The sequence below is a fragment of the Pipistrellus kuhlii genome, unplaced genomic scaffold (genome assembly GCF_014108245.1).
Source record: "Pipistrellus kuhlii isolate mPipKuh1 unplaced genomic scaffold, mPipKuh1.p scaffold_m20_p_13, whole genome shotgun sequence".
NCBI lineage: Eukaryota > Metazoa > Chordata > Mammalia > Chiroptera > Vespertilionidae > Pipistrellus > Pipistrellus kuhlii.
Genome location: NW_023425438.1, coordinates 32,133,125 through 32,160,605, shown reverse-complemented (window position 1 = coordinate 32,160,605; position 27,481 = coordinate 32,133,125). Strand labels below are relative to the sequence as shown.

Genomic DNA, 27,481 nt, shown 5'->3' with positions numbered 1-27,481 from the left:
CCGCTAGGGGGAGTCCGAGCAAAGTCCTAGCCAGCGAGTCAGCGGGGAGGGGCGCGGGGAGGAGCGGAGGGCGGCGGTGAGGGAGCGGGGAATGGGGCGGGAGACAGCCCCGCAAGGACGCATGCGCCGAGCGCGCGGGGCTTGGCGGGAAGGCGAGTCCCGGCCCCCCAGCCGCTCCGTCCGCCTCCAGCGCCCACGGAAGGGCTAGCGACACGCTCTCCCGGCATGCCGCGCGGCGCGGCCGCCTCTGGGCTATGTAAAAGCCCCTCCGTCTCAGGCTTCCCTATTTCCTGGTTCGCCGGCGGCCATTTTGGGTGGAAGCGATAGCTGAGTGGCGGCGGCTGCTGGTTGTGTTCTAAAGGGGACGGAGTAAGGGGGGGAAGACGTTTGATCTCCCGGAACAGCCTATCTCATTCCTCTCCGACTACCCGGGGCGGCGCGGAGAGTCGGGTCGGCGGCTGCAGCAGCAAGGGCGGCGGTGGCGGCGGCGGCAGCTGCAGTGACATGTCCAGCATGAATCCCGAATAGTGAGTGCAGGGGAGCGCCGGCCGGCCGGGCCGGGGGGGCTAGCTCCGGAAGGCTTCTTGGAGGGGGGCGAGGGGGGCCGGGGAGGGGCCGGAGGGCCTCGGCCGGGGTGAGGCGAGGGTGACGGGGCGCGGGGAGAGGCTGGCGGCGGGGAGCCGGGCCCCATTGTCTGACGGAGGAGGGGCGGCCTCGGGGAGGGGTCGGACCGGAGGGGCGAGCCGCCCGGGCCTGGGCCTGGGCCGGGTCCGGGCGGAGGCCCGGGGTGTGGGGCTGGTGCGGAGGCGCCGTGGGCTGAGAGGGAGGGGTGGGGCGGCGGGGCGGTGGGCAGGGGTAACTTCTGGAGGCTGTGACTTTCCAGGTGTGTTTCTCGGGGGAGAGGGCGGTGGGAGCGCGCCGCCGGCGGGGGCCCTGTCAGCCCCGGGGCCCGCTCCCCGCGGAGCTGTCAGAACCGCCTGGGTGGGGACCGGTTTACTTGTAAAAATCTCGAGTTTGTTGGCTCTCTTTCCCACCTTCTCAGCCAGATTGCCGGTGGAAATGTGGATTTTGTTTTTGTTTTTGTTTTTTTCAGGGCTAAGTGGGGTGGATGGTGAGAAGCGTTTTTAAAATTTTTAGTTTTCTTTTTAAAATTTATTTTTAGTTATTTCTTGGAGTTCTTTAAGAATTCACCACTGCCTTCCTAAAAAGCCTAGGCATTTGTGATTTTTTTTTTTTTTTTTTTTTTTTTTTTTAGAGGACACTTAAAGTCATTTTGTATTGTGGAGGTCAAGAAAGAGAAAGACTCATCTTAGGAACATGTATTGTGATATTACCAAATTAATTAAAGGATGACTTTGCTGGGAAGTTGGAAGAGAAGCTGAATGGGTCCTAGGCTAGATCAGGAGGTTTTGGATTACCTACTTGAATGTTTGCAGATAGGGAATGAGGTTCCATGACGTGTCATGAAAAGTTAATGCATTTCTTTTTCTTGCTTACTCAAGAAGTCACCACAGCAGATGTGACACACCTGGCACTTTTCCTAGGAACTGCTGCTGCTCACTTTCCTTGGGAAAACTTTGTTTGGGCTCTCCTAATGGCCCCTAACAAAATCCTCCTCCGGTTTGTATATATAAGTTAATGAGTAATTGGAGGAGATTTAATTGGTATTCCTCTTCAGTGTCAGAAGGCTTTGGAGAGACGGAGAACTTTTTTTGTTTTTGTTTTTAAAGCAAAAGTCAGTATTTGTTCTAGAAGTTGAGTTTATTTGCCGCTTTGGTCAATTAGACATTTCCCCTTCAAGGTCCACCCATCAGTTTAGCTGACTGTCATATGTGTGTCACATGGTTCTTGCAAAATGCATTCTGACTTCAAGTTTTGTAATATTGTGGTTTGATGCTGAAATGTCCCCTTTTTTTTGTACTAAACAGAAGCCATAGTATTTTATTAAAATACTATAAACTTTTAAGAAGTTGAGGATAGTGCTCTCATAGTGCCATAGTTGCCATGTTGGCAGTTTTTAGATATCTTTATAAAGGGCTCCAGGGACAAAGTTTGTTTTGCATAGTTGGGCAGAGTTGAACTTGAGGTTAGTTAGTAGTTTTCCTGGCAACAATAAAGTACATGGATTTGCCACTTTCTGGAGGTTTGTAAACCTCTTGTGTTCAGGAGGTTTCTTATATTTGCTACATATATTTACTGTAAGTAGATTTTGAAGATTAATTTAATAGAACATGACAAGTTATTTAGCCTCTGAATTTGTTTCTCCTTAAAAATAGGGTAATAGGAATAGCTGTGGGTTTGAATGCATATAAAAGAAATTGGAAAACTAAGAGCACACTGAGTGGTGTACATCACTATCATGTAAGACATTCTAGTAGTTCTAGGATTTAGGAATGTAATCCTTACTCCCAAGGAGCTAATAATGGCATATAGAGAATAGGTTGTATGTATGGCAAATGCCCATAGATATAGCAGGTTGGATTCGAACAACAGCATTTCAGAGGAGGTTAGAGGGCTGTGGTTGGCTCGTTGGGTTCAGGAAGGCTTTGTAGGAAAGAGACCTGTTCAGGAATTATTAGCAATTGTTTTGGAGAAGCAGAGGATTTTCAAGGGATAAGGAGAATAAACAGCAAGGATTGTAATTCTTAAATATGGTGCCAAATTATCCTTCCTTTTCATTCTCTGGATTAATGGCCTCAACAGAACCAAACCCAGACACCATGTATATTTTTCTGGCATCAAGTGTGCTAAAACCTGGCCTACTGTATTTATATTCTATATTGTATCTAGTAAAATAATCTAGGAGTTTTTGGAAAACCTTTGGAACAGCATCAGTAAAAATTACTTGAGGTGAGAGAAAGTGATGGATATTTTGTTATGAAGGATCACAAAGGCAACTAGCAGGCAGATTTTTAGCAATCTGACTTGAGCAGTTTCCTTTGTCTTTAATGAAATTTGTTATAAAAGTGATAAGAAAAAAATGGCAAATAGAGAAAAAAATGAAACAATCCATTTATCACCTCCACCCAGGTCCATTTACTTAAACACTTTGTTCTAAATTTTTAAAGTCTTACATTTTTTTCTTAAATTAAGATTTGTGTTGGTTGACATAAGATTACTTGTTGATAAAGTTTTATTACTGAGTGCTTTTATTTCATAATTTTCAAGTTGTAAGTTCTTGGTTTTAGAGTAAGAATAAACTATATCAATCACTGATTAAATTTTAAGCTGTGCCTTTGACTCCTTTCCATGTTATTTGTCTGGTTTGGGAGCATTGACAACCCTGAGTTATCTTTGTGGTAGAAATTAAGGGTAACAACTGACTCACTTGAATTTCAAGTACAAACAAAACAAAAAGCAACTGGAAGTGGAATCTGAACAGTGGGAAAGTAGATGGAAAGTGACAGGGCTTTCTTTTTTTTTTTTTTTTTTTTTTGAGATCTGAAGAAAGATTTTGATTTCCTGAGCTAGGTAGTGAAGCAGGCAGTGATTATTTCAGCACACTGGTTAAGAAATATTTAACATTATTGTCATGCCAGAAACATTTTTCCTAATCCATTAGTTTCTAGTGGGCTTTTTAGTGTCAAGAAAATCATTTTGGCTACTTCATCTATAAGGAATGTGTTAAGAATAAAGTACCTGTCATGAATATACCAGTTAATTGCAGAAAAATGTTTATAGTAATTACCTTGATTTTAGTTTTCACTTGCTTTTTAAAATGACTCCAGATGATATTGAGATCATGACTCAAGATTTAATCATTCTTTCAAGTGTTGTTCATCTGTCATGGAAGACTCAAGAAACAAGACTTTTTTTTTGTTGTCAGCATTATGCTTTAAATAAATCTTTTTTTAAATACATATTTTTAATTGATTTTATAGAGAAGAGGGGAGAGAGATAGAAACATTGACGAGAGAGAAACATCAATTGGCTGCCTCCTGCAAGCCCGTCCTGAGGAATGAGCTGCAACCCCTGGTATATGGCCTGACCTTCGACCTCTTGGTTCATGGATCAAAGCTCAACCATTGAGCCACACCAGCTGGGCTGAATAAATCTATCCTTTAAGTTAAGGATTTAAAACAAAAGCAGGTTAATTAGGTCTTTTATCTATCTAACAGTATTTTTCACTAATGAGTACCGGTATATATCATTACTGGTTTTCATATAATTTTTAGAATTTTTTTTATTAGAAAAGCTGAAAACCTAAAAGTAAGTGGTTATTTTGTTGGTTGTCTTGACTTTTGGTAGTGTTGGTAGAAGTTTCAGGAATTCAGAAAAGTTTAGAGAAGAAAAATAACCAGTATTTTCACTATCAGTATGATTTCTTAATGTCTGTAGAGAGAATCAACATATGTAATTCTTTGGGTAATGTAAGTTTCCAATAGCTATATAGAATCTTCACAAAATACATCCTAAGGCTGAAACTGATTTGGCTCAATGGACAAAATACATCCTAAGAGTTTTGTGTCAGTGGATGATCTTGTAGGATAATTTATTTATTTTAATATATTTTTATTGATTTCAGAGAAGAAGGGAGAGGGGGAGAGAGAGAAACATCAATGATGAGAGAAACATTGATCGGCTGCCTTCTGCACGCCCCTGAATTGGGGATCAAGCCTGCAACCTGGGCATTGCCCTTGACTGGAATCGAACCTGAGACCTTTTAGTGTGCAGGCTGATGCTCTATCCACTGGGCCAAACCAGCTAGGGCATTGAAGGATAATTTAAAGATCTGAAACTTTGCTATGAAAAATTTTCTGTTCCTTTTCATCATAATTAAGTTAAAACGAGATGTTGACAGTTTCTTACATATTCCAGCAAATAAATAATTTAAAAATATATTAAAAAAATAAAAATATATTAAAGATGGACGAACTTGAGGATCAAGTGTTCTTTTGCCAACTCTCTGGTTGGCTTTTAAAGAGAATTTTGCTTTCTGAGTAATTTTTAAAATTGTTTTAAATACATATATTTAAATATATTTTTTATTGATTTCAGAGAGGAAGAGAGAAGAGAGAGAAAGAAACATCAATGATGAGAGAGTATCATTGATTGGCTGCCTCTTGCCTGCCACACACTGGAGACTGAGCCTGTAACCTGGGCATGTGCCCTTGACCAAAATTGAACCTAGGACCCTTCAGTCCGCAGGCTGACGCTCTATCCACTGAGCCAAACCAGTTAGGGCTGGTCATGTACTCTTAGGATGTACCCTGTGGGCCTGCTGCCTATATGCATACATACTCATAATATTTTGCATAAAGTTGCAATCTGTTCACACTGACTGAGCCTATTCATGAACCTCAAGTTACGAATGCCTGATAAAGGAGATTGGAAATAGAAAAAAGAATGTTTACCACCATTCTTTTAAAATATGGAGACCTGAGTGACAAAAGTTTTACTTTAAATCTGGTATTCTGAAGTAACTAGTTTTAAAATGTGAGACTTGTTTGGGCATGGCTTTCTTTTGATGACCTAGTCTATGCTTTTCTTTTCCTTTCCTTTTAAAAAAGTTAAAATTTTATTTTTAAAAAGTTTTATTTATTTCAGGTAGGAAAGGAGAAGGAGAGAGAGAGAAATATCAATGAAGAGAATCACTGATCGGCTGCCTCCTGCATGTCCCCTACTGGGGAACCAGCCACAACCTGTGCATGTGCCATGACTGGGAATTGAACCTTGACCTCGATTCTTCTCCCCCCCCCCCCCCCTTTTTTTTTTTAATGCTTACCTTTATGTTCCTTGTTAAGTTACTAATAAATAAAGTGTTCTAAGGGTCTTGAAACAAAGTCACACTGAATTCACAGAACATTAGCTTTCACATTAAGAACTATAGGTCATCTCTAATATCTTTACTACTTTAAAGTTCATATGATTGTAGTTAAGATAAATGCCTAGCCACGTGTAATATAGTCTTATGTGGATTAGGTGGAACTCATAAAAATAATTAAACAGCTAGATTTATAAAAGGACATTTGAGGCAACTTTGTGAAATCATGTAGATTGTTGGCTAGCACTTGTCCTCATGAATAACATTTGTGTTCATTGCTTACTAAAGCTAATGAAGTCTGAACTCCAAAATTTACTATGATCTTTTGAGTTGAGCTAAATTATTTACTAACACAGATGTTCTAAGTTAACTTTTTAAAAAGTATGCTTTTAATGATCTTATAGAGAAAGGAAGGGAGAGAGAAAAATGTCAATGTGAGAAAAATGTCAATGTCTCCAACTGGGGATTGAACCCACAACCCAGGGATGTGCTCTGGCCGGGAATCGAACCATGACCTCTTGGTTCATAGGTCAAAGCTAAACCACTAAGCCATGCTGACTGGGCCATACTTTTCTTTATATTTGGTCAAGTCCAACATGCTAGTTCATAGATGCTTTGATCATTCTGATAGGTCTTACATATAGGACTTAATATATTACATTTTTATAATCTCAGTAGTATATAAAATATGTCGTTGATGGAATACAGTATGATAAAAGAATATACCATTTGGAGTTGTAAACCCTGGGATTAAGTTCAGACTGCCACTTACCTCATACAAGTCATGTATGCCTTTGAGCCTGTTCCATTATAAAATGTGATTAGTTCTACCTCAGTTCTGATTCTCAAGAGTAAACTGTACAGTACTATACAGACATTATTTGACATGTTCATTCTAGAAAGGGATAGATGTTAGAATATGTGTAAAAGCAGGTAGTTCTATGATCTTGTCTGCTTTAACAGTTTTTTCAGTACAGACTTGTAAAACCTTCCAGTGAAAGTATATGTATACATACATATGTGTACACACACACAGCTAATTTCATCTTGAAAAAAGGCTTGATAAAGAAAACAGCCCTTTCTTTCTCTGTCATCAGTTAGAGTATGCTAGGAGTTGAGGGGTTTTTATGTTTTTGTTTTTTAATTATGAAAAATGAACTCTGCTCCTAGGTGTTTGCCAGTTAAGAAGATGATTCATGTTCAAACAGGAATAATCAATATATCAGTATTGACACAAATGAAATCTTGTACTTTTAAAGAATTATGATGGCAGGATAGACAGTGCAAAAGATTTGGAGGGGCTTATGATTTTTTTTTTTTTAACAAAGTTTTAGTTATGTTTGATTTAGTTGGAAAGGAATAGAGCACTGAGGAGGACTGTCCAGACCCTTGATGCTAACTAGTTCTAGCATGAGGTCAACAACTAACAATTTGAGTTCCTACCAGCAGTCAGAAAATTATGTATGTACATTATTTCCCTTAATTCCATGAAGAAATAGTGCCCTAGTTTTACGGATGAGGAAAAAGGAATAATTAAATGGCTTGCTTTAAGGGCATTCTGAGTAAACAGAATTGAAATTTTAACTCAAAGACCTGTAAATTCACAGTCCAGATATGCTGTTTCCAGTTTTACACTGTGTGCTTAACTTCTGAGAATTTAAAATTTAAGCTAATTAGGAAACTAACATTTTTGTAGTCAATTACTTTTAAAATTCATGATCAGAGAGGTCTTTTTAAAATGTTAAAAACGGTTTGTGAGTTAACACATTATAAATGGACCTTTGATTTTGTTATTCATATCTTGTTTTGGGTTGATATTTAAAACTTCTTTAGACTTGAAGTTAATTATTTTATCCTCAGTTTTTCTGTCTCATGACTATCTTTTTTTTTTTTTAAATATATTTTATTGATTTTTTACAGAGAGGAAGAGAGAGGGATAGAGAGTTAGAAACATCGATGAGAGAGAATCATCGATCAGCTGCCTCTTGTACAACCCTTACTGGGGATGTGCTAGCAACCAAGGTACATGCCCTTGACCGGAATCGAACCTGGGACCTTTCAGTCCGCAGGCCGACGCTCTATCCATTGAGCCAAACTGGTTTTGGCGTGACTATCTTTAAATATGTTTATTTGGGGCCTTAGAAGTCATGATTGTCTTTATGTGAGTAAAGCAGAGAACTGCCTTTTTTTTGCTGGAAAGGGCACATTTGCTGCAGAGCATGCTACTATAGTGTTTCTAGATCTTGGGAGTCATGACCAGTATGATCATAGTACCTGTAACTATTAGTTGGTAAGTTGTGATACTTTGTCATCCATCTTCTGAACAGAAGATGAATAGCTTCAAAGTTTTTGTCCATATCTCTTACAGCATTCATTAAGTTTCCTTGTGGTTTGGATGGAGGAAGGAAAGTGAATAGTAATTACCACTTATCATGCTCCTATAATGTGCCACGCACTGTGCTAGAGGTTTTCGATGCATTAGTATTTCTAATCCTTACAAGAAGCCCAATTGGGTGGTAGAGTGTTCTAATAGAATCTTTTCACAGATGAGGAAATTGGTGAGTACCTTACCTCAATCATGGCTAGTATGCAATGGTACTTGAATTCAAATGCAGGTCTTTTCAACTTTAAAACCGTGCAGGATTTGAATGGTCAAGAGGTAGAGGACATTTACACATCTTCCTTGGTATGTTTCTCAGCAAGTATTTGGTTGTGAGACCATCTAGTTATTGTCTTTTTGCATGACTTGCAACTTCTTTCAGTACTATCAAAATTACCCTCATTTTCGGAGTCCCATTTTTAATTTTTGGAACACTGTTCTAAATAGCTAAAATGGAATCTGGAGCCGAGACCGGTTTGGCTCAATGGATAGAGCGTTGGCGTGGGGACTGAAGGGACCCGGGTTCAATTCCAGTCAAGGGCATGTACCTTGGTTGCGGGCATATCCCCAGTAGGGGGTGTGCAAGAGGCAGCTGATCGATGACTCTCTCTCATCGATATTTCTAGCTTTCTATCTCTCTCCCTTCTTCTCTGTACAAAATCAATAAAATATTAAAAAAAATAAAATAAAATGAAACCTGGAGAATTAATCCATTGTCTCCAAATATCAAAGAAAAACCATGTACCATATTTTTCGGACCATAAGACGCACCGGACCATAAGACGCACCAGTTTTTAGAGAAGGGAAATGAAGAAAAAAAGATTCTGAAACAAATAGCGTCCTAAAATATTTTATGTGCATTAAAACCCAACGTCACAGTCATAAACACATGTAATCAACCCTGTAAAGTAAACAGCAGCATTTAGAACACCATTTTAGAGCCGGGCAAGCACACACAGACCACACAAAGCCGGGCAAGTAAAAAACCTTTTTTTTTTTAAAGTATATATGTAGGCTATACTGTATTTGGACCATAAGACGCAGGGACTTTTCCCCCCCACTTCTGGGGGGGAAAAAGTGCGTCTTATGGTCCGAAAAATACGGTAGTTATAGAGGTTGATTATAGGAATAGTTTTTTAAAAATTGTTTGGCTCTTTCCTTAAACTTGGCAATTGATTATTCTTACTATTTATTTTGATTAACAGGCTGCTTTTGTCCATAGCTGAAGTTTTATTTACTTTTACTTAACCATAAAACTAATATGTGTTCTGTAAAATTCAGATAATATAAAAACATATGAAGTAACTAAAAGTTCTTGCCTCTCCTCTCTCCTGATGGTTAATTTTGGATTGTGTTCTGCAGAGGATAAAGTGAGTGAAAAAGGAAAGTTTATGTTAGACACAATTACTGCAATTTTTATTAGTTATTCCATACCCCAAAGGCTAATAAAATAGTGTGTAGTTTAATAGTGAATTAAAGTTTATTTGGCCACTATACATTAATACCATAAACATGATTTTGTTTTAAATTTGATGTGAATCTAGTTTTTAGGCTGTTTCCAAGTAGGACATTAATAAAAGGTAAAATAACATGGTTCCTATCATGCAGGTAAATTAGTTCTAGATGAAAGAGAACAAATTTTAGTTTTCATTGAACTATTAAAAATAGCAGGCTCTTTTTAAAAAAATATTTCTTTTTTATTTAGAGAAGAAGAGAGAGAGAAAAATCAATGATGAGAATCATTAATTGGCTGCCTCCTGTATATCCCACACTGGGGATTGAGCCTGCAACCCTTGACTGGAATCAAACCCAGGACCCTTCAGTCCACAGGCTGATGCTCTATCCACTGAGCCAAACTGGCTAGACCCTTAAAGGTATACTTATAACTGATAGTAGAAAATTTGTATTTTTGGGCTAGTGTTTGATTAGATGACTAGACATTATTTATAGTCATCTTCTGTTTTATTTTTGTCTTTTTTGTGTTGTTTCATTATAATAAACTAGAGGCCCGATGCACAAAATTTGTGCAAGGGCTCAGCCCTCACAGTCCCAGCTGCCTCATACGGCCCTAACAGCCCTGGCTTTGTCTGGACAGTCATTCTGTTGTTGGTCTAATTAGCATATCAGCTCTTTATTATATATGATTATTATATAGGATTTATTGTAAGGGAGAGGGAGAGAGAGAGAGAAACATCAATGATGAGAATCATTGATTGGCTGCCTTGTACACACACACACACACACATACACACACACACACTGGGGATTGAGCCACACCCCAGGTATGTGCCCTGTCTGAGAATTGAACCGTGACCTCCTGGTTCATAAGGTGATGCTCAACACTGAGCCACACTGGCTGGACTATCTTTTCTTGGTGTATCTTTTCAAAGGGTGGAAATGGCTGCCTCCTGTAAATCCCACACTGGGGATTGAGCCTATAACCCTTGACTGGAATCGAACTCAGGACCCTTCAGTCCACAAGCTGATGGTCTATCCACTGGGTGGAATTTTGAAAGTTGTGTTAATGCCCGTCAACTTTCTCTTGTAAAATATTCACTGACCTGTGAATTATGTCTAATAATCCAAATTTTATTGCATAAAATAAGAAAAAGAATTCTCATTTAATCCAAAAAGTTATAGTTGTGACTATATTGCAAATGTGCCAATGCTATTTGCTTACAACCTTGACCTACTTTACCTACCTAGAAATCACTTGTGTTATGGCAGGTGAGCTGAATGAACTTGTAAGGGTGTTAAGTCATTGAACAAACCTTTTCATTAAAAAAATGTTTTATCGCCGAGACCGGTTTGGCTCAATGGATAGAGCGTCGGCTTGGGAACTGAAGGGACCTGGGTTCGATTCCGGTCAAGGGCATGTACCTTGGTTGCGGGCATATCCCCAGTAGGGGGTGTGCAAGAGGCAGCTGATCGATGACTCTCTCATCGATGTTTCTAGCTTTCTATCTCTCTCCCTTCCTCTCTGTACAAAATCAATAAAATATATATTTAATAAAAAAAAATGTTTTCTCCCCTCAACATCTTTTCTGGTTATAAAAGTAACACAGGCTTGCCGAAACCGGTTTGGCTCAGTGGTAGAGTGTCGGTCTGCGGACTGATAGGTCCCAGGTTCGATTCCGGTCAGTGGCATGTATGTTGGTTGCGGGCACATCCTCGGCAGGGGGTGTGCAAGAGGCAGCTGGTCGATGTTTCTCTCTCATTGATGTTTCTAGCTCTCTATATCTCTCCCTTCCTCTCTGTAAAAAATCAATAAAATATATTTTAAAAAAATAAAAGTAACACAGGCTTACTGCAGACTGTTAAAAAATATAAAGAAAAATATTAATCAATTATAATACTATAACTTAGAAGTGTCATTTTCCCCCAAATGTTTTATGTGTGTACATAATATTTTTTAAAAAATGGTTATTTAAAATGTCCCAATACAAGAAACATTCTCTTGGTGTGTATATTCAATAAAGGAAAGAAGTTTGTGGGTTTGACTTTGTTTGCCTTTCACCATGCCTCTTGTCACGTTAGTAATGGTTTGGGAGAGAACAAAATACTGTTGACCTTTGAACCAATGGCACAGTATGAAATCTGCATATAACTTAAGTGGATCCTCTGCGTATGCAAATTCTCAGCTGTTGACCCATGGACAATGTGGATTTAAAAAACCCATGTAAAAATGGACCTGTGCAGTTCAAACCTGTGTTAACTAGAGTCTTGTGTAGGTAATGATGCTACCTTGGGCAACATCTGTGGCTCAAGGCTGTCCTTTATTGTAACAGGCTCCAGTACAGCTGATTCGAGGGATGTTAATTGAATGTCTGCTGGATGCCTGGCACTGTGCTGAGGGAGAGTGACAAATTCAGAGCATCTGTTGTGTTGAAATTTCTGTTAAAAACTAAGTAATTATAGTGGTATCAATGGTGCGATTATTCTTGCTAACCGAAATGTAAATTCTTTTTTAAAAAATACGTTTTTATTGATTTCAGAGAGAGTAAGGGAGAGAGAGAGAGAGAGAGAAACATCAGTGTTGAGAGAGAATCATTAATTGGCAGCCTTCTGCACAGCCCACACTGGGCATCAGTTCTACAACCTGGGCATGTATCCTGGCAGGGAATCGAATTGTGACCTTTTGGTTCATAGGTAGACCCTCAACCACTGAGCCTCGCCAGCCAGGTCTGAAATGTAGAACGCGTACCTACTCATTGCTGATGGTCAGCATTCTTAAGAATCTAATTAAAAAGGAAGCTATCAGTAATGCTAAAGTGAGTCAGAAACTGTACTGCCCAATAAAAGTTGTATAGTATTATGTATTAATGTTTTATTAAGGGTAAAGTTTTACAATCATTAGCTCTCCCCCCCTTTTTTTATTAGAACATCAAATTGAAAAGGCTATTATTTAGTTCATCCTGTGCTTCAATTCCATTCTTAATTACTTGTTTAAAAGCTGCTTATTTCTTTTTGTGAACTTTATTTTGCTACTGATTAGAGCACTTTGGATTCCCCCCTTCCCTTTCCTTGAGGTATAATTAAGGACAATAAGTGTACTTTGGTAACTTGGTATAACCAAAAAGATGTTTTAAGTAACACATATTACAGTTAAGACTGGGTAATAATGAAGATTCAAAAAGATAATTACTGTTAAAAGTTTCACATCTTGCTTACATGTAAATATGATAATTGTAATCTAAATTTAAATTGTGAATGATATTTGGGTTTCACCTTACATAGGTAGCATTTTTTCAAAACAAAATCACAAAGAACAAAATTGAAACTCGTCTGTCTTCTAAAATAATATACTGTAAATTCTGGATCATTTTAACCTTTTGAAATTACTTAAAAGAACATATAGAATTGGTCAGAATTTGGAAGGATTTGTGAAGGAATCCTTTGGAAACCATGAGCAGATAGTCTGTTGTCGTTAGGCCCATAAAGGAATCTCTGGGGATGGTCCTTGAGTCAGGCCTGGCAATGGTCAGTGTACATAAACAGAGCCTAGCTTTCAGTGTTTTGTGAAGAATGCTTTAATACAAACTTAGAATGTTTGTCATGTTGTGTGTTTTCATAAAATAGCCTTTTTAAATATATTTTTATTGATTTCAGAGAGGAAGGGAGGAGAGAGAATTGGCTGCCTCCTGCATGTCCCCTACTGGGGATCGAGCCTGAAACCCAGGCATCTGTCCTGACCAGGAATCTAACCCCAAACCTCCTGATTCATAAGTTTATGCTCAACCACTGAGCCATGCCAGCCAGCCAAACAGTCTTTGATTTTACCACATCTTTAGTTTAAAATATTTATCATATAGGGTTACCAGAAGTTAAATGACACCCCCCCCCCCTTTTTTTTTTAAGGGAGAACTTCCAGGTAGATGCTAGAGAAGGATCATAAAAGCCCCTTGGAAAATTGCTATGAAAAAATTATTTGATCTTGGAATTAGTATATATGTGCTGCCGAAGCGAGCACTGATCTTGGAATTAGGAGGAGAGATTTATTTTATTGGCAAGAGCAATGGAAAGTTAACTCTGTATCCTAATATTATAAAGGGAGTGGGATTTATCTAATAGTTTTATGGGCTCTCCAAGAAGGCATATCACTTAGATTTTATTTCATTCTTTCCTTGGAAGTAATTCACTGATCTCAGATCATTGGTGGCATTACTTATTTTACTTTTAGATAATTCCGTCCTGTGTAGTGATTCATCAAAAGAGCTTCTGCTGTTGGTTGCAAATTTGGCTTCTCTGAAGCTATTCATAGTCTTTTCAAGAGCTGTAGTCTTCTTCAGTGAGCTGTTAATTGTTCTTGGTATATTTTTGTTGCAATTTTTATAATATAATATGCTATTTATTAATCTGATTTTTGTTTTCTTTTTGCAGTGATTACTTATTCAAGTTGCTTCTGATTGGAGACTCTGGAGTTGGAAAGTCTTGCCTCCTTCTTAGGTTTGCAGTAAGTTGAAATTGAAATGCCTTTAAAGAAATTAATGTTGTGTACATTTTCTAGTAGACAAAAGATTAAGCTGTTTCATTCACAATAAATTAAGTCTTCCAGAATTTACATATTAAGGTCTCCAAGAATACACCCCTAGTGATACCTTTGAGTCTTAAATAAAAGAAATGCTGTTATTCTTAAAAGAAATTCAGCAAAGTGTGTTTTATAGAGTCAGAGTGATAGTCTTGGTAGAGGTCAGACAATGTTTAATTTCCAACATGGGTAGTAAGTTAAGGGGAAAACAGTTGGCCTGTGTTGAAAGCGACTTGATGGAAAACAAATTTTCAAGTAAAAGTTTCACAAAAAGAAAAGAAAAAGTAGGGCCTGGCAAATTTTGACAATGGTGCTCTATATGCTGAGACTTATAAGCAGGTAAAAGACTTTTCAATCTAATGAATTCACAGTCTTCTTTATAGTGTTTATCAACTGCCTTCAAATTTAGCATGTTTTCCATCTCACTGTCTAGATCTTTGGTTCTCAGAGTGTGGACTAAAGGCCCTTGGGGATTATCAAGACTCTCTCAGTGGGTTGTCCATGAGATCGAAACTATTATCTTAATAATACTAGGCTGTTAGGATTTACTAAATAAATAATTACTTAGTACTAAAAAAAAAAAAAAAAAAAAAAAGATTTGCCTTTTTCACTGTATTGACAGTTAGACCTTTTAGCTTTATCAGCTTTATATGTAAAAGTTAGCACTGTTTTCTTACTTACTCTAGTATTGAACATTAATTTTAATCATGAACTGTTTCTTTTCAGGATGATACGTATACAGAAAGTTACATCAGCACTATTGGTGTGGATTTCAAAATAAGAACTATAGAGTTAGATGGGAAAACGATCAAACTTCAAATAGTAAGTAGTTTTTTAACTAGAAGGTTTTAAAAAAATTATTTTGATAAATTTAGGATGTATTATTTATTTAGTTTTTAATATTTAACAAAATTGAATTTGAAGTATTTTAAGGATCATGCATCCATGATAGAGTGGTAGAATAAGAATTGTTCAGATTAAAAATGACTTATCTAAGATTATCTTCCTTATTGAATTTTCTATTCATAAAGCAGAGAAATACATGTTTTAAATCAAACTTGTTCTTTTTCTTGTGCTTTTATCAGTGGGGTATAAGCTGAACTTTACCTTGTCTTATAGCAAAAGTATGTTGAGCATTTTCTCTATGTCTTTTACTGTGTTGAGTACTATGGAACATGAAAAGAAACCGAGGGAGAAGTTCTTCATATGTGGCTTGAGTACAGTTGACCCTTGAACAATGTGAGTTTTAACTGTGCAGACCCACTTACACACTGATTTTTTTCCCAGTTGACTCATGTAGTTCATTTGACCTAGTAGGCAGTTCAAACCCAGATTGTTCAAGGGTCATCGGGTGGTTGGGAATCCACACGTGTGGAGAACAGACTTAAGTTATTTGCTAATTTTTGATTGTGCTGATGGTTGGCACCTCTAACCTCTCCGTGTTATTCAAGGGTTACCTATATATTTTTTAAAAATTTCTGTTTTATTTCGTAGTATTTACCAACTCTTAGAATTTTATCGGAAAGGAACTTAACTTTTCTAATTTGTTGTATAGCTCAAATTGATGTTATTTGCCTATCGTTCTTAGCACAACCAAGTGGCCCATAGTTCTGCCTTCAATATTTTGTGTCCCTGTGCCATCCTTGTCCCCTTATCTATCCTTACAACCCAACCCCAAATTAAAAGTAGGTAATTGTAGTAGTTCAGTTGTTATCACTTCAATATGGGTCTGGGATGACTAATGTAGGCATATCTATGGTTTTTAAAAATAATCTCTTGGGTATCTTTTAGAGCTGGCTATTAGTATTAAGTAACATAGAAAACTAGTGACTGTTCTTTTTTATGGAATTGATAATACACTGAACTGGGAATTGTGAATTTGGAGTCAGAAAACTTGGATTTGATATCTTCATTCTGGTATTTACTAGTTATAGAGTTATGGGTTTAACTTTAGCCTTTTTCCCGAGACTGTTTTTTATATCCAAAATGAATGTGAAAATACTTGATTTATGAACTCATAAGGTAGTCGTGAGAACCAAATCTGGTAGCTTTGTGTATGTATATGAAAGCCCTTTGTAAACTTTTGGGCAGTACAATAGTGTGTCGTCCGTCCCCCCCCCCCCCCCCTTATTCTAAGACCCCCAGGGGATGCCTGAAACCACAGATGGCACAGTACCCTACATATACTGTTGATTCCCTATGCTATATACACACCTATGATAAAGTTCAATTTATAAATAAGGCACAGTATATTAGCAGTCTATAATAATAAAAGTGTAATATGCTAATTAGACCAGATGTCCTTCCCGGCGACCTTCCAGGCAAAGCTGGAGCTGCAGGGGAAGCACAGGTCCCTGGTGCCTGCCAGTGGCCAAAGGGAAGACGGTGCCGGCAGCTGAGGGAAGGAAGGCCTACTCTTGCACAAATTTTGTGCATTGGGCCTCTAGTGTACTAAAGTAAGAGATAAGAGAATGTGATCTCTCAAGATGATACAGTGCCAATGTGATGAAGTGAGTTAGATATGCTGAATGAAGGGGATGATTCAGGTCAGGGGTAGGACTGAGTATAATGATGCAAGATTTCTGGCACAGCTCAGAACAGCATGCAATTTAAAACTTAGAAATTATTTCTGGAATTTCCATTAAAAGTTTTTTTAACCACGGTTGTCTACTGGTATTTGAAACCATGGATAAGGAGGGACTATTGTATACAAATGTTACTGATGACATGACATTCTCCAGAGAGGTAATATTTTTTTCCTCCCTTATATGACTCTGATGAGGGGGAGAAAAGGTACATTAAAAAACAACAGTTGGTTTTGCTATAGGTTAACACACTTGGCATTCCAAAATAGGACTTGCAAGGATATAATTTTCTGAGAGAGTGTGAAATACTTTAAACCAGCCTTCCAAATTGATCCTTCCTTCCTCCCATTATATGTAGAACTTTATATTTGGCACCATCTAAAGTGAGAGGCATGTTTCAGAAAGCTGCACTCAAGCCTCTTAACTACTGATATGAAATGATTACATGTGTGATTATTGGTTTCCATAAGGTTTGAAAATATATTTGTGAAACATTCTTGTGACTGGAATGGTTCATAATAGGTCATTCTTTGAGTCTTCCTTTTTGTGTTTGGTAGTAATTTCCTTTCCCCATTTGAACATTTTTGGGAAGCTCACCAGTTTTTCAAAGCTAGTTCCATTTGTAAATAACCTCTAATAGTTGTGTCTTCATATTGAGCTGAAGCTAGTTTCCATTCACTTCTAGCTCTTATTTCTCTGCCTTTTGGAGCTTCCTGAATGAGATTAATTTTTTTTCTGTTGACACCTGCCCTTTATTTTTATTTTGTAATCTTTATTTTTTAAAATTACTTTTAATTTTTAAGTTATATTTGACATACAGTTTATTATATTAGTTTGAGGTGTACAACCAGTGATTAGACATACTATGCACCCTCTCCAATCCAGGACCCCTCGGGGGATGTCTGACTGCCCTCTCGCAATCTGGGACCACTGGCTGTGTGCCTGCCTGCCTGCCTGCCTGATCACCTCTCACCTCTCTGCCTGCCTGCCTGCCTGATCACCCCTAACTGCTCCCCTATTGGCCTGATCACTCCTAATTGCTCCCCTGCTGGTCTGATTGCCCCTAACCTGGGACCCAGGATTCCCTCCCTCTGGCTGGCTGAAGGCACACAGGATCTGGGCTGGCTTCACCTGGGCTGGCTGCAGTCGCAAAGGACTGTGGTTGCGCGGCTTTGCTTGGGTCCCAGCAGCAGGCACCCGGGTCTACGGGGCGTATGGCTTGTCCCTCTCCCAGGATGGGTTACAGGTGCAGACACAGTTGCTGGCACCTGGGACCGCAGGGAGGGCGGCTTGTCTCCCGGACTGGGCCACGGCCTCAGGTGCAGCCCCTGGCACCTGGGCCCATGGGGCCTGCAGCTTGTTCCTCTCCCAGGCTGCAGGCGCAGGCACAGCCTCTGGCGTCTGGAACCACGGGGTGGGTGGCCTGTCCCTCCCCCATTTCTCTCTTGGGAGCTCATTTGTGCCTAGCTGGTCCCCCTTCCTCTCTCCCCAGTGTTGAGTGTCTGAGGCCTGAGGGTGTGATGGCCATTTGCATATTAACTCTCTATTATATAGGATTATATCCTTTTTGCTGTACTTTACATCCTCATGACTATTCTTAACTACCAATTTGTACTTCCTAATAATCCCTTCCCCTTTTTGACACATCTGCCTAACCCTCCTCCCATCTGGCAAACATCAAAATATTTTGTCTATGAGTCTATTTCTGCTCCGCTTGTTTATTTTGTCTTTTAGATGTTGACAGATACATATTTATTGCCATTTTATTCATATTTTTTATCTTTTTTCTTTCTTTTAAAGAAGATCCTTTAACATTTCATGTATAACTTTTTCTTGTCTGGGATGCCCTTTATCCTTTGATTTTCAATGGTAGCTTTTCTGGGTAGAGTAATCTTGGTTGTAGGTCCTTCATCACTTTGAGTATTTCTTGCTAATCCCTTCTGGCTTGAAAGTTTCTGTTGAGAAACCAGCAGATATTCTTATGGGAGCTCCCTTGCACTTACCTGTTTTTTCTTGCTATCTTTTTATTGAATTCAGAGAGCAAAGAAGAGGGAGAGAGAGAGAGACATCAGTGATGTAAGAGAATTATTGGCTGCCTCCTGCATCCCCTACTGGTGATCAAGCCCACAACCTGAGCATGTGCCCTGAATGAGAATCAAACGTGACCTCCAGGTTCACAGGTCCCACAGAGCCACACCAGTTGGACTTTTCTTCCTGCTTTTAAGATTACATTTTGTATTTTAGTTATGTGTCTTGGTATGGGCCTCTTTGGGTTCATCTTGTTTGGGACTTCTGTACTTCCTGGATTTGTATCTATTCCCTTCACCAGATTAGGGAAATATTCTGTCATTGTGTTTTCAAATAGGTTTTCAATTACTTTCTCTCCCCCCTCCCTCCCTCCTTCCCTCTCTCTCTCCCCCTCTCCTCCTTCCAGTACTCCCACAATGTGAATGTTGGTATCTTTGAACTTGTTCAGAGGCTCCTTACACTTTTTTCTTTGTGTTCTTCTGATTTGGTGTGTTTTTGTGAGTTTCTTTGTTTTTGTTGTTTTGCTTCTTTTATTCCAAATCACTGATTTGATTCTTGGCTACATCTACTTTACTGTTGATACCCTGTACATTCTGCATTTTAATTAGTATTTTTTTTTTTATTGTTTCCATGTTTTTTTTATGTTCTAAGTTCATCTATTTTTTTCCTCTAAGTTCATTGAGTATTCTTATAACCAGTGTTTTTAATTCTGCATCTAATAGATTGCTTGTCTCCATTTTGTTTAGTTGTTTTTCTGGAGTTTTTATTCTTTCATTTGGAACATGTTTCTTCTCATTTTGGCAAACTCTCCTTCCCCCTGTTTCTGTGTATTAGGTAGGGCTGCTGGGTCTCCCAAGCTTGATAGAATGGCTTAATGTAGTTCGTGTCCTATAGAGTCCAGTGGCATCCAAGTGAACCCCTTGTGTGGGCTGTTACACCCTCTTGTAGTTGAGCCTTGATTGCTATTGGCTTGTCAGTGGAGGGATTTACTCATGGGCTTATTGGCTATAAGGACCGGCTGTGACTACTTAACATGGAGGATAGCTGTGCAGGAGTCCACCTTATGGAGGATTTACTTCCAATGCTGCTAAGTCTGCCCGTTGAGTGTGTCACTGTGGGGGTAGTTGGGTAGTGCTTCAATGTGATCTAAAGCTGTTCACGGGTGCCTCTTCATGGGAGGTGCAGGCCAATGTCAGTTGCCACCTATGTTCTGTCCAGTGCCACCTGGTATGAGCTACAAAATACCTGTAGATGACTGCTGCTTGTGCGGGTCTTAGAAATGCTCAGGAGAAACCCAGCTGCTGCCACTGGTATTGGGCTTGGGGCTACTTAGCAAGAGGTATGAATCATGTTGAGGCCAGATGCTGCTGCTTTAAAAAATTTTAGGAAAGCCTGAAGCATGAGCCAAGATATGCCATTCTTATGGAAAAGTCACTGGAAACAGCTTGAGTGGGCCTGTAAGTTGGGTGGGAAAAGTCTCAGGGAATCATGAGACGAAGACAGTAATAGCCAGGTTGAAGGAGACTCAAATATGGCACCTATCTGACATCTCTGTGCAGGGAGAGCTAAGCAAAGGAAAAAATGGCCTTTGCCAGCACTTCTGTCTGGAAGAAAGCTATCCCTCTAGCTTTCACTCTGATGCCAGACAATTCATTTCCTCCTTGTATATCCCTGGAGCCTTTCAAGCTGCTGCCCCAGTGCTGGAGCTCAGAGCAAGTGAGTCAGAATAAGTCCGTGCTTGGGCCCTTTATTAGGAACTGCCTAGGCCCGGCTGGTGTGGCTCAGTGGTTGAGCATTGATCTATGGAGGTCACAGTTCAATATCTGGTCAGGACACATGCCTGAGTTATAGGCTCAATCCCAGTAGAGGGGGTGGGGTGCAGGATGCAGCGGATTAATGATTTTCTCTCCTCATTGATGTTTCTTTCTCCCTCTTTGAAATCAATAAAAATGTATTAAAAAAAAAAAAGTTGCCTGGGATTCTAGCAGTCTTGTTTCACTCAGACACAATTCCTTCTGGTTTTTACAGCAATTTCTCTTCCTGGCACTGGAACCCTGGGTTGGGGGGGCCTGGTGTGGGGCTGGTATCCCTTGCTCCTCGGGGAAACCTTGGCAACCAAGGTATCCGTCGTGATTTTTCTGTGCCACATGTGCGTGTTGGACCAGCCCAGCCCTTTCGGTGTCTCCATCTCTCCTATCAGTGTTGATGTGGCTTCTTTATATCCTTAGTTGGGACTTCTGTATTTCAGGTGGTTCTGAATGATGGTTGTTCTGTAGTTTAGTTGTAATTTTGAAGTGGTTGTGGGAAGGTGTCAGTACTGCCTAGCTTACTTTTTGTGTTGATCTTATCACAATCTCTACATCTGAAATTAGAGTTTCTGGAATCATGTTTTCAGAATCTTACATTTTATAAGTGCTTTTTAAGATGGATTCCTGAAATAAAGTACGATATATAATCTAGCTAGTGTGGACTATATGAGGTAAATCCTCCCTTAATTTGGATCTGAATATATATGTATATATATATAGATATGTGTATACACACACACACACACACACACACACACACACACACACCCGTATTTTTCGGACCATAAGACGCACCAGTTTTTAGAGAAGGGAAATGAAGAAAAAAAGATTCTGAAACAAATAGTGTCCTAAAATATTTTATGTGCATTAAAACCCAACATCACAGTCATAAACACATGTAATCAACCCTGTAAACAGCAGCATTTAGAACCATTTTAGAGCCAGGCAAGCACACAGAGACCACACAGAGCCCGGCAAGTAAAAAAACTTTTTTTTTAAAGTATGTGTAGGCTATATTTGGACCATAAGACGCAGGGACTTTTCCCCCCCACTTCTGGGGGGAAAAAAGTACGTCTTATGGTCTGAAAAATATGGTGTGTGTGTGTGTGTGTGTGTGTGTGTGTATGTATATATATATATATATATATATATATATATATATATATATATATATATTTATTTTCCCCTCTTGGATGACAGGGATTCATGGCCTTTTCTATCATTAATCTATTCAAGAAAGAAAGAAAAAGCACCTGGATTTAGGTTAACTTTTTAGAAAGTCTTATACTTTGTGACTATAGCTTTTTAATCTGAATGCTAGATTTTACTTTTAGTATTAAAAAATATATATACTTGTATAGATTTCAGAGGGAAGGGAAAGGGAGAGGTAAAAACATCAATAATGAGCCAAAAACCAGTTTGGCTCAGTGGATAGAGTGGTTGGCCTGCGGACTGAAGGGTCCCAGGTTTGATTCCAGTCAAGGGCATGTACCTTGGTTGTGGGCAAATCCTCAGTGGGGGGGTGTGCAGGAGGCAGCTGATTGATGTTTCTAACTCTCTATTCCTCTCCCTTCCTCTCTGTAAAAAATCAATAAAACATATTTTATTTAAAAAAATCTGATGAATCATTGGTTGTCTGCCTCACCCCACACTGGGGATCAAGCCTAAAACCAGGTATGTGCCTTGACTGGAATCAAATGGTGACCTCCTGATGTTCAACCACTGAGCCATTCTGGCTGGGCAGATTTTACTTTTAACCCCATTTTATTTCATTTTGTAAGGCTTGAATTATCCTTCTAAGTTTTCTGGGTCTTTCAAAATCATTATGTTGATCTATATTTTATTATCCTTTCAGCTTTTCCTTTTCAAGTGTGCCCTTTGGGTCTTCCTCAGAATTAGTGATTACAAAACATTCAGTAAGGTAGGGCAGCTATGGGATCCAGACCCACAGCATGCAGGCATCCTTCTGTGATTGTTCACTGATGACACATTTATGGACATGCTTATGTTATACCAAAAACCCCCCAAGAGGTTCGAGGTTACAGAGAGATTATTAACATAGCCTCTTAGAAGGAGAGATCCCATTGGAGTGGGGCTGACAAATATGGGAAAGTCAGTAACCCTGTGATTAGGAGGTAATGAGAATTATATACAAAGGGTGATCAATTACAGAGGAAGGTACTATTATGTAGAATCAGGAGTTTTCAGACTGGCAAGGGGACAGGAGACATCGGAAAGTTTAATCAGTTAAATTCTTTAACATTTATGCATAAACAGTTTCTTCTTTGTGCTATCTTTGTGCAGGGAGTGGTGTGTGGAGAAGGGAGGGAAGAACTTTCTTCTTTATATAATCCTATTACCCCTCACAGAGTAATTGGATTTCTCATGTTTGTCTCTCCCATTTAAATGAGATATCCTGTGAGCGCTGTTTTGTTCCTCTCTCTGATCTTGAATCTACGTGCCTGGTGTAGTGTAAGGATTTTCATAATATTTTATTGAGCAGCTTCTACAGTTAGGCATTCTGCTAGGCATTTTACTAGCTTTAATTTAAACCCATTTAACAATCCCTAAGTTGAGTTACACCAAAGATTTATAGATGAGGAAACTGTTAATTGACTGTCCCCAGTATTAAATAACCAGGAGCCTGGAATTTATGTTTTGAAGTCAGATTGGCTTGACTCCAAAGCTTAGGCTTCTCTAAGGAATCCTGAAAGACTTTGACACATATATGTAATCTCAAAGAGGAAGGGAGAGGGTGAGAGAGAAAAATCAATGATGACACTGAATCATTGACTGGCTGCCTCCTCCTCTTGGGGATCGAGCCCGCAATCTAGGCATGTGTCCTTGACTGGAATCAAACCAGGGACCCTTCAGTCCACAGGCTGACGCTCCAACCACTGAGCCAAACCGGCTAGGGTGACTTGAACTCTCTTTACTAATACAGAACTAAAGTCCTTTGGGCTTTCAGGCCAATATTTTGAACAAAACAAAACAAAAAATGAAGCCGTAGTGACTTGTTTTTATTGGTTTTAGATGAATGGTGTTAACTTTATTTGATTCATTAACTATTCCCCTGGAGTATGTTAAATTACAGGCATTATATTTTATTCCAAGCATAGGTTGGTATGCATCTCTATTTTCCTATGTAAACATTATCATATCTAGCAAAATTGACACTAAGGCCTCAATATTATCTAATATCCTGTCTGTGTTAAAATTCCCCCCCAATTTGAATTTAACAGCACCTTGTCTTCTAGAAAAGACGGTGATTTCACCGAGTGCTCCTGAAGCAGTTTTGTGTTTTTTTTAAATTTTCCCATTTAAAACATTGGGGAGGATCAATGCCAAGTTCACAGACTCCAGAACTTTGTAATCCCCTCCTGATAAAGGGTACTGCATCTTGATCTTCACTTGTCTTGGACTTCAGGTCCATTTATTTTTACAGTACTATTCTGTTATTTCTCCATTAATCAAGATGTTACCTTTTACCAGTGGGGTAGGTAGCTATTCTAACTATACAAATTTTTAAAGAAACCATTGTCTAAGAGCAATTTAAACCAAATTCTCAGTGTCCTTGTTAATACCAATGCTTTTAAAATCTAACAATTGAGTTTCCTTTCAGTTTTTTATTAAACCCAGAATTTTAATATAGTAATTTAAGTGAGATTTGTTTTTGGTGTTTAAGTCTAAATGGTGAAGTGTGGAAAATTGCTTTTAAAATGAATTTTATGAAAGTATTTTGAATCATCTTCCTTACATTGTTTTCCCTAGGATTAAGATAATACTTTCCAGAGATGGTTAAAGTGCTATCTTGACTGGTATTTACCTTAATCAGAGCCTTTCAGCGCATTCCATGATGCTAAAACATGCTAGCAAATATTGTCTTACGTGTGAGTGTTAAAGGGGCGTAAGGACAGTAGCCTTCCTAATTAAGTCAACCTGTTTATGCAGTCATTCTGAATGTCTTGCACAGTTCTAAGAATGGAAGGGAATATGAAAAGTATGACATACTTCCTAATCTCAAAGAGCTGGTGTAATATTGGTAGCATAACCATAAGCTAAATTGTAGGCACTAGCTGCTTTTCTGGACCTTCAGGTATTTAGCAGTTATCATGCATTTAGTAGTTAAGCACTGAGGGCTAATGTTTCCATTTCAAATCCTGTACACATGTAAACTAAATTGTTCCCCCTCCTCCTGCCCCTTTCCCCAACTCTATCTTAATGGAACTGTTTGGATTTCTTGATTATTTTATAATAGTGGGACACAGCAGGCCAAGAAAGATTTCGAACAATCACCTCCAGTTATTACAGAGGAGCCCATGGCATCATAGTTGTGTATGATGTGACAGATCAGGTAAGTTCCAGAAGGAAATTGTGTTACATTGACCAAATAGGATATTACTATTTGATAAATAGCCATCCATTTTATTTATATGGACAAAAACTTTACTTCCAAATAAGTGAATCACACAAACATTATTTGGGCACTTAATGAATTGGTCAGCCAAAATGTCATATTATTTTCCTTAAGTAAAAAGAATGTTTAGTATTTGGTTTTACATTTGCTTTTAGGGACTCTGGTTATATTTATTATCAACTAAAAAACTGTTTTGACAAAGAGTTTATAGGGAACTGTAGGTTATTTGGCTTATACCATTTTTTGGGTGTTAAATATTAACTAATTTGCCTAACAGAGTTGTCAGAATTGTCAAAAACAAGATTATGAGTCTGCCTGTGGAAGATATTCTCGATAGGTTGAGCTAGAGGAAGATTTTAGGAGAACGGAGAATATCTGAAGATTAGTTTTTGCAAGGTGGTGGTGGAGGTACAGGGATAGCGTAAAGAATGTAGTCCAAAGACCGAAAGAATTGTTGACAGAAAATTTCAAGTTTTTTTTCCCTATCAAAGAATAAAGATAAATGTTTAGAACTTATTTTTCTTATAACAAATGTTAAATGTCACTTCAACTATGATATAGCTAATTAAGAGATAACTGGAATAATAAGACTTTAGATTCAATGCATATTGGGTGACACAACAGAAAATAGCGCTAATTTCAAATCTCATGTCATTACCGTGAAATACTTAAAATTTTTCTCAGTATGATTGTGCTAAAAAAACAAGCATCTTTGGACCCATTTATTTAATTTTTTTTTTTAATCTCTAGTAGTAACACTTAAGCTATCTATTCATAAACCAAAATAATCAAATTTCAGTTCAAATTTGTCAAATTTGCTTGAGCTAGTTTGATGCTGAGCTGTATTTCTCTGTCAAATAAGGTATTTTTATCCTCAAGCCTTCAAATTCTAATTTATTTAGGTATGAATAGTCATTGTAATATTATCAGTTTATTTCTTAACCAGCATTATAGTAATTATCTTGTAGCTAGAGTTTCTTCATTAACTCTTCATCTCTCGCTTCATTAGAACAGTTGTTATAGAATAAAGCTATATTATCATCCTTAAAAATGTCTGTCTTCTTAGGAATCCTTCAATAATGTTAAACAGTGGCTGCAGGAAATAGATCGTTATGCCAGTGAAAACGTCAACAAATTGTTGGTAGGGAACAAATGTGATCTGACCACAAAGAAAGTAGTAGACTACACAACAGCAAAGGTATGTTTAAAGTTGATTTTCAAATTGAATTTGAATTATGTAGTAGGGAGTCATAAAATGATCACAACCACCTTTTGCTTTTAAAATGTGCACTAAAATACTTTAAAATGTCTTTTTTTAATGGTGTCTGTTTGGATTCAGTGAACTTAGTCTTTCCTCACTGCCCATTTTAGACAGAAATGCACTAAAAGTGACAAAGATTTTTTCAGCCTTGATTGGTTTGGCTCAGTGGATAGAACATCGTCCTGCAGACCGAAAGGTCCCAGGTTTGATTCCGGTCAAGAGCATGTACCTTGATTGCGGGCACATCCTCAGTGGGAGGTGTGCAGGAGGCAGCTGATCTATGTTTCTAACCCTCCCTCTCCCTTCATCTCTGTAAAAAATCAATAAAAATATATTTTTTTAAAAAAGAAAAATCTTCTCAATGTTAATTGTGCTTTATTATTCTCTTAGGAATTTGCTGATTCCCTTGGAATTCCATTTTTGGAAACCAGTGCTAAGAATGCAACGAATGTAGAACAGTCTTTCATGACAATGGCAGCTGAGATTAAAAAGCGGATGGGTCCTGGAGCGACAGCTGGTGGTGCAGAGAAGTCCAATGTTAAAATTCAGAGCACTCCGGTCAAGCAGTCAGGTGGAGGTTGCTGCTAAAATTTGCCTCCGTCTTTTTCTCACAGCAATGAATTTGCAATCTGAACCCAAGTGAAAAAACAAAATTGCCTGAATTGTACTGTATGTAGCTGCACTACAACAGATTCTTACCGTCTCCACAAAGGTCAGAGATTGTACATGGTCAATACTGACTTTTTTTTTATTCCCTTGACTCAAGACAGCTAACTTCATTTTCAGAACTGTTTTAAACCTTTGTGTGCTGGTTTATAAAATAATGTGTGTAATCCTTGTTGCTTTCCTGATACCAGACTGTTTCCCGTGGTTGGTTAGAATATATTTTGTTTTGATGTTTATATTGGCATGTTTAGATGTCAGGTTTAGTCTTCTGAAGATGAAGTTCAGCCATTTTGTATCAAACAGCACAACCAGTGTCTGTCACTTTCCATGCATAAAGTTTAGTGAGATGTTATATGTAAGATCTGATTTGCTAGTTCTTCCTTGTAGAGTTATAAACGGAAAGATTACACTATCTGATTAATAGTTTCTTCATACTCTGCATATAATTTGTGGCTGCAGAATATTGTAATTTGTTGCACACTATGTAACAAAACAACTGAAGATATGTTTAATAAATATTGTACTTATTGGAAGTAATATCCAA

The 27,481-nt window shown here is 38.5% G+C and overlaps 1 protein-coding gene and 1 long non-coding RNA gene across 3 annotated transcripts; one reads left to right on the top strand and one right to left on the bottom strand.

Moving 5' to 3' along the window:
- Positions 1-247: 247 nt before the first annotated feature.
- On the top strand, positions 248-27,481 carry RAB1A (RAB1A, member RAS oncogene family). 2 transcript variants are annotated; one of them, XM_036435530.2, is made up of 6 exons: positions 267-527; positions 14,025-14,097; positions 14,899-14,994; positions 24,852-24,947; positions 26,077-26,208; positions 26,662-27,481. In XM_036435530.2, exons 1-6 carry the CDS (start codon positions 505-507, stop codon positions 26,857-26,859), a joined length of 618 nt encoding a protein of 205 aa, XP_036291423.1. In that variant the 5' UTR covers positions 267-504; the 3' UTR covers positions 26,860-27,481. The 2 variants fall into 2 exon arrangements, with proteins under 2 accessions (XP_036291424.1, XP_036291423.1); XM_036435531.2 differs by lacking the exon at positions 24,852-24,947 and having other exon boundaries at positions 248-527.
- Positions 23,903-24,860, bottom strand: LOC118717438. Its single transcript, XR_004987475.2, has 2 exons — positions 24,198-24,860; positions 23,903-24,040 (listed from the first exon to the last, which is right to left on the bottom strand). It is a non-coding gene; the product is annotated as an uncharacterized LOC118717438 (long non-coding RNA).

Excerpts from the sequence above, each read along its gene's own strand:
- RAB1A (XM_036435530.2), top strand. The coding sequence starts at position 505 with ATGTCCAGCATGAATCCCGAATA. Across the intron at positions 528-14,024 it reads TCCAGCATGAATCCCGAATA|TGATTACTTATTCAAGTTGC; the intron begins GTGAGTGCAGGG and ends TTCTTTTTGCAG. Across the intron at positions 14,098-14,898 it reads GCCTCCTTCTTAGGTTTGCA|GATGATACGTATACAGAAAG; the intron begins GTAAGTTGAAAT and ends GTTTCTTTTCAG.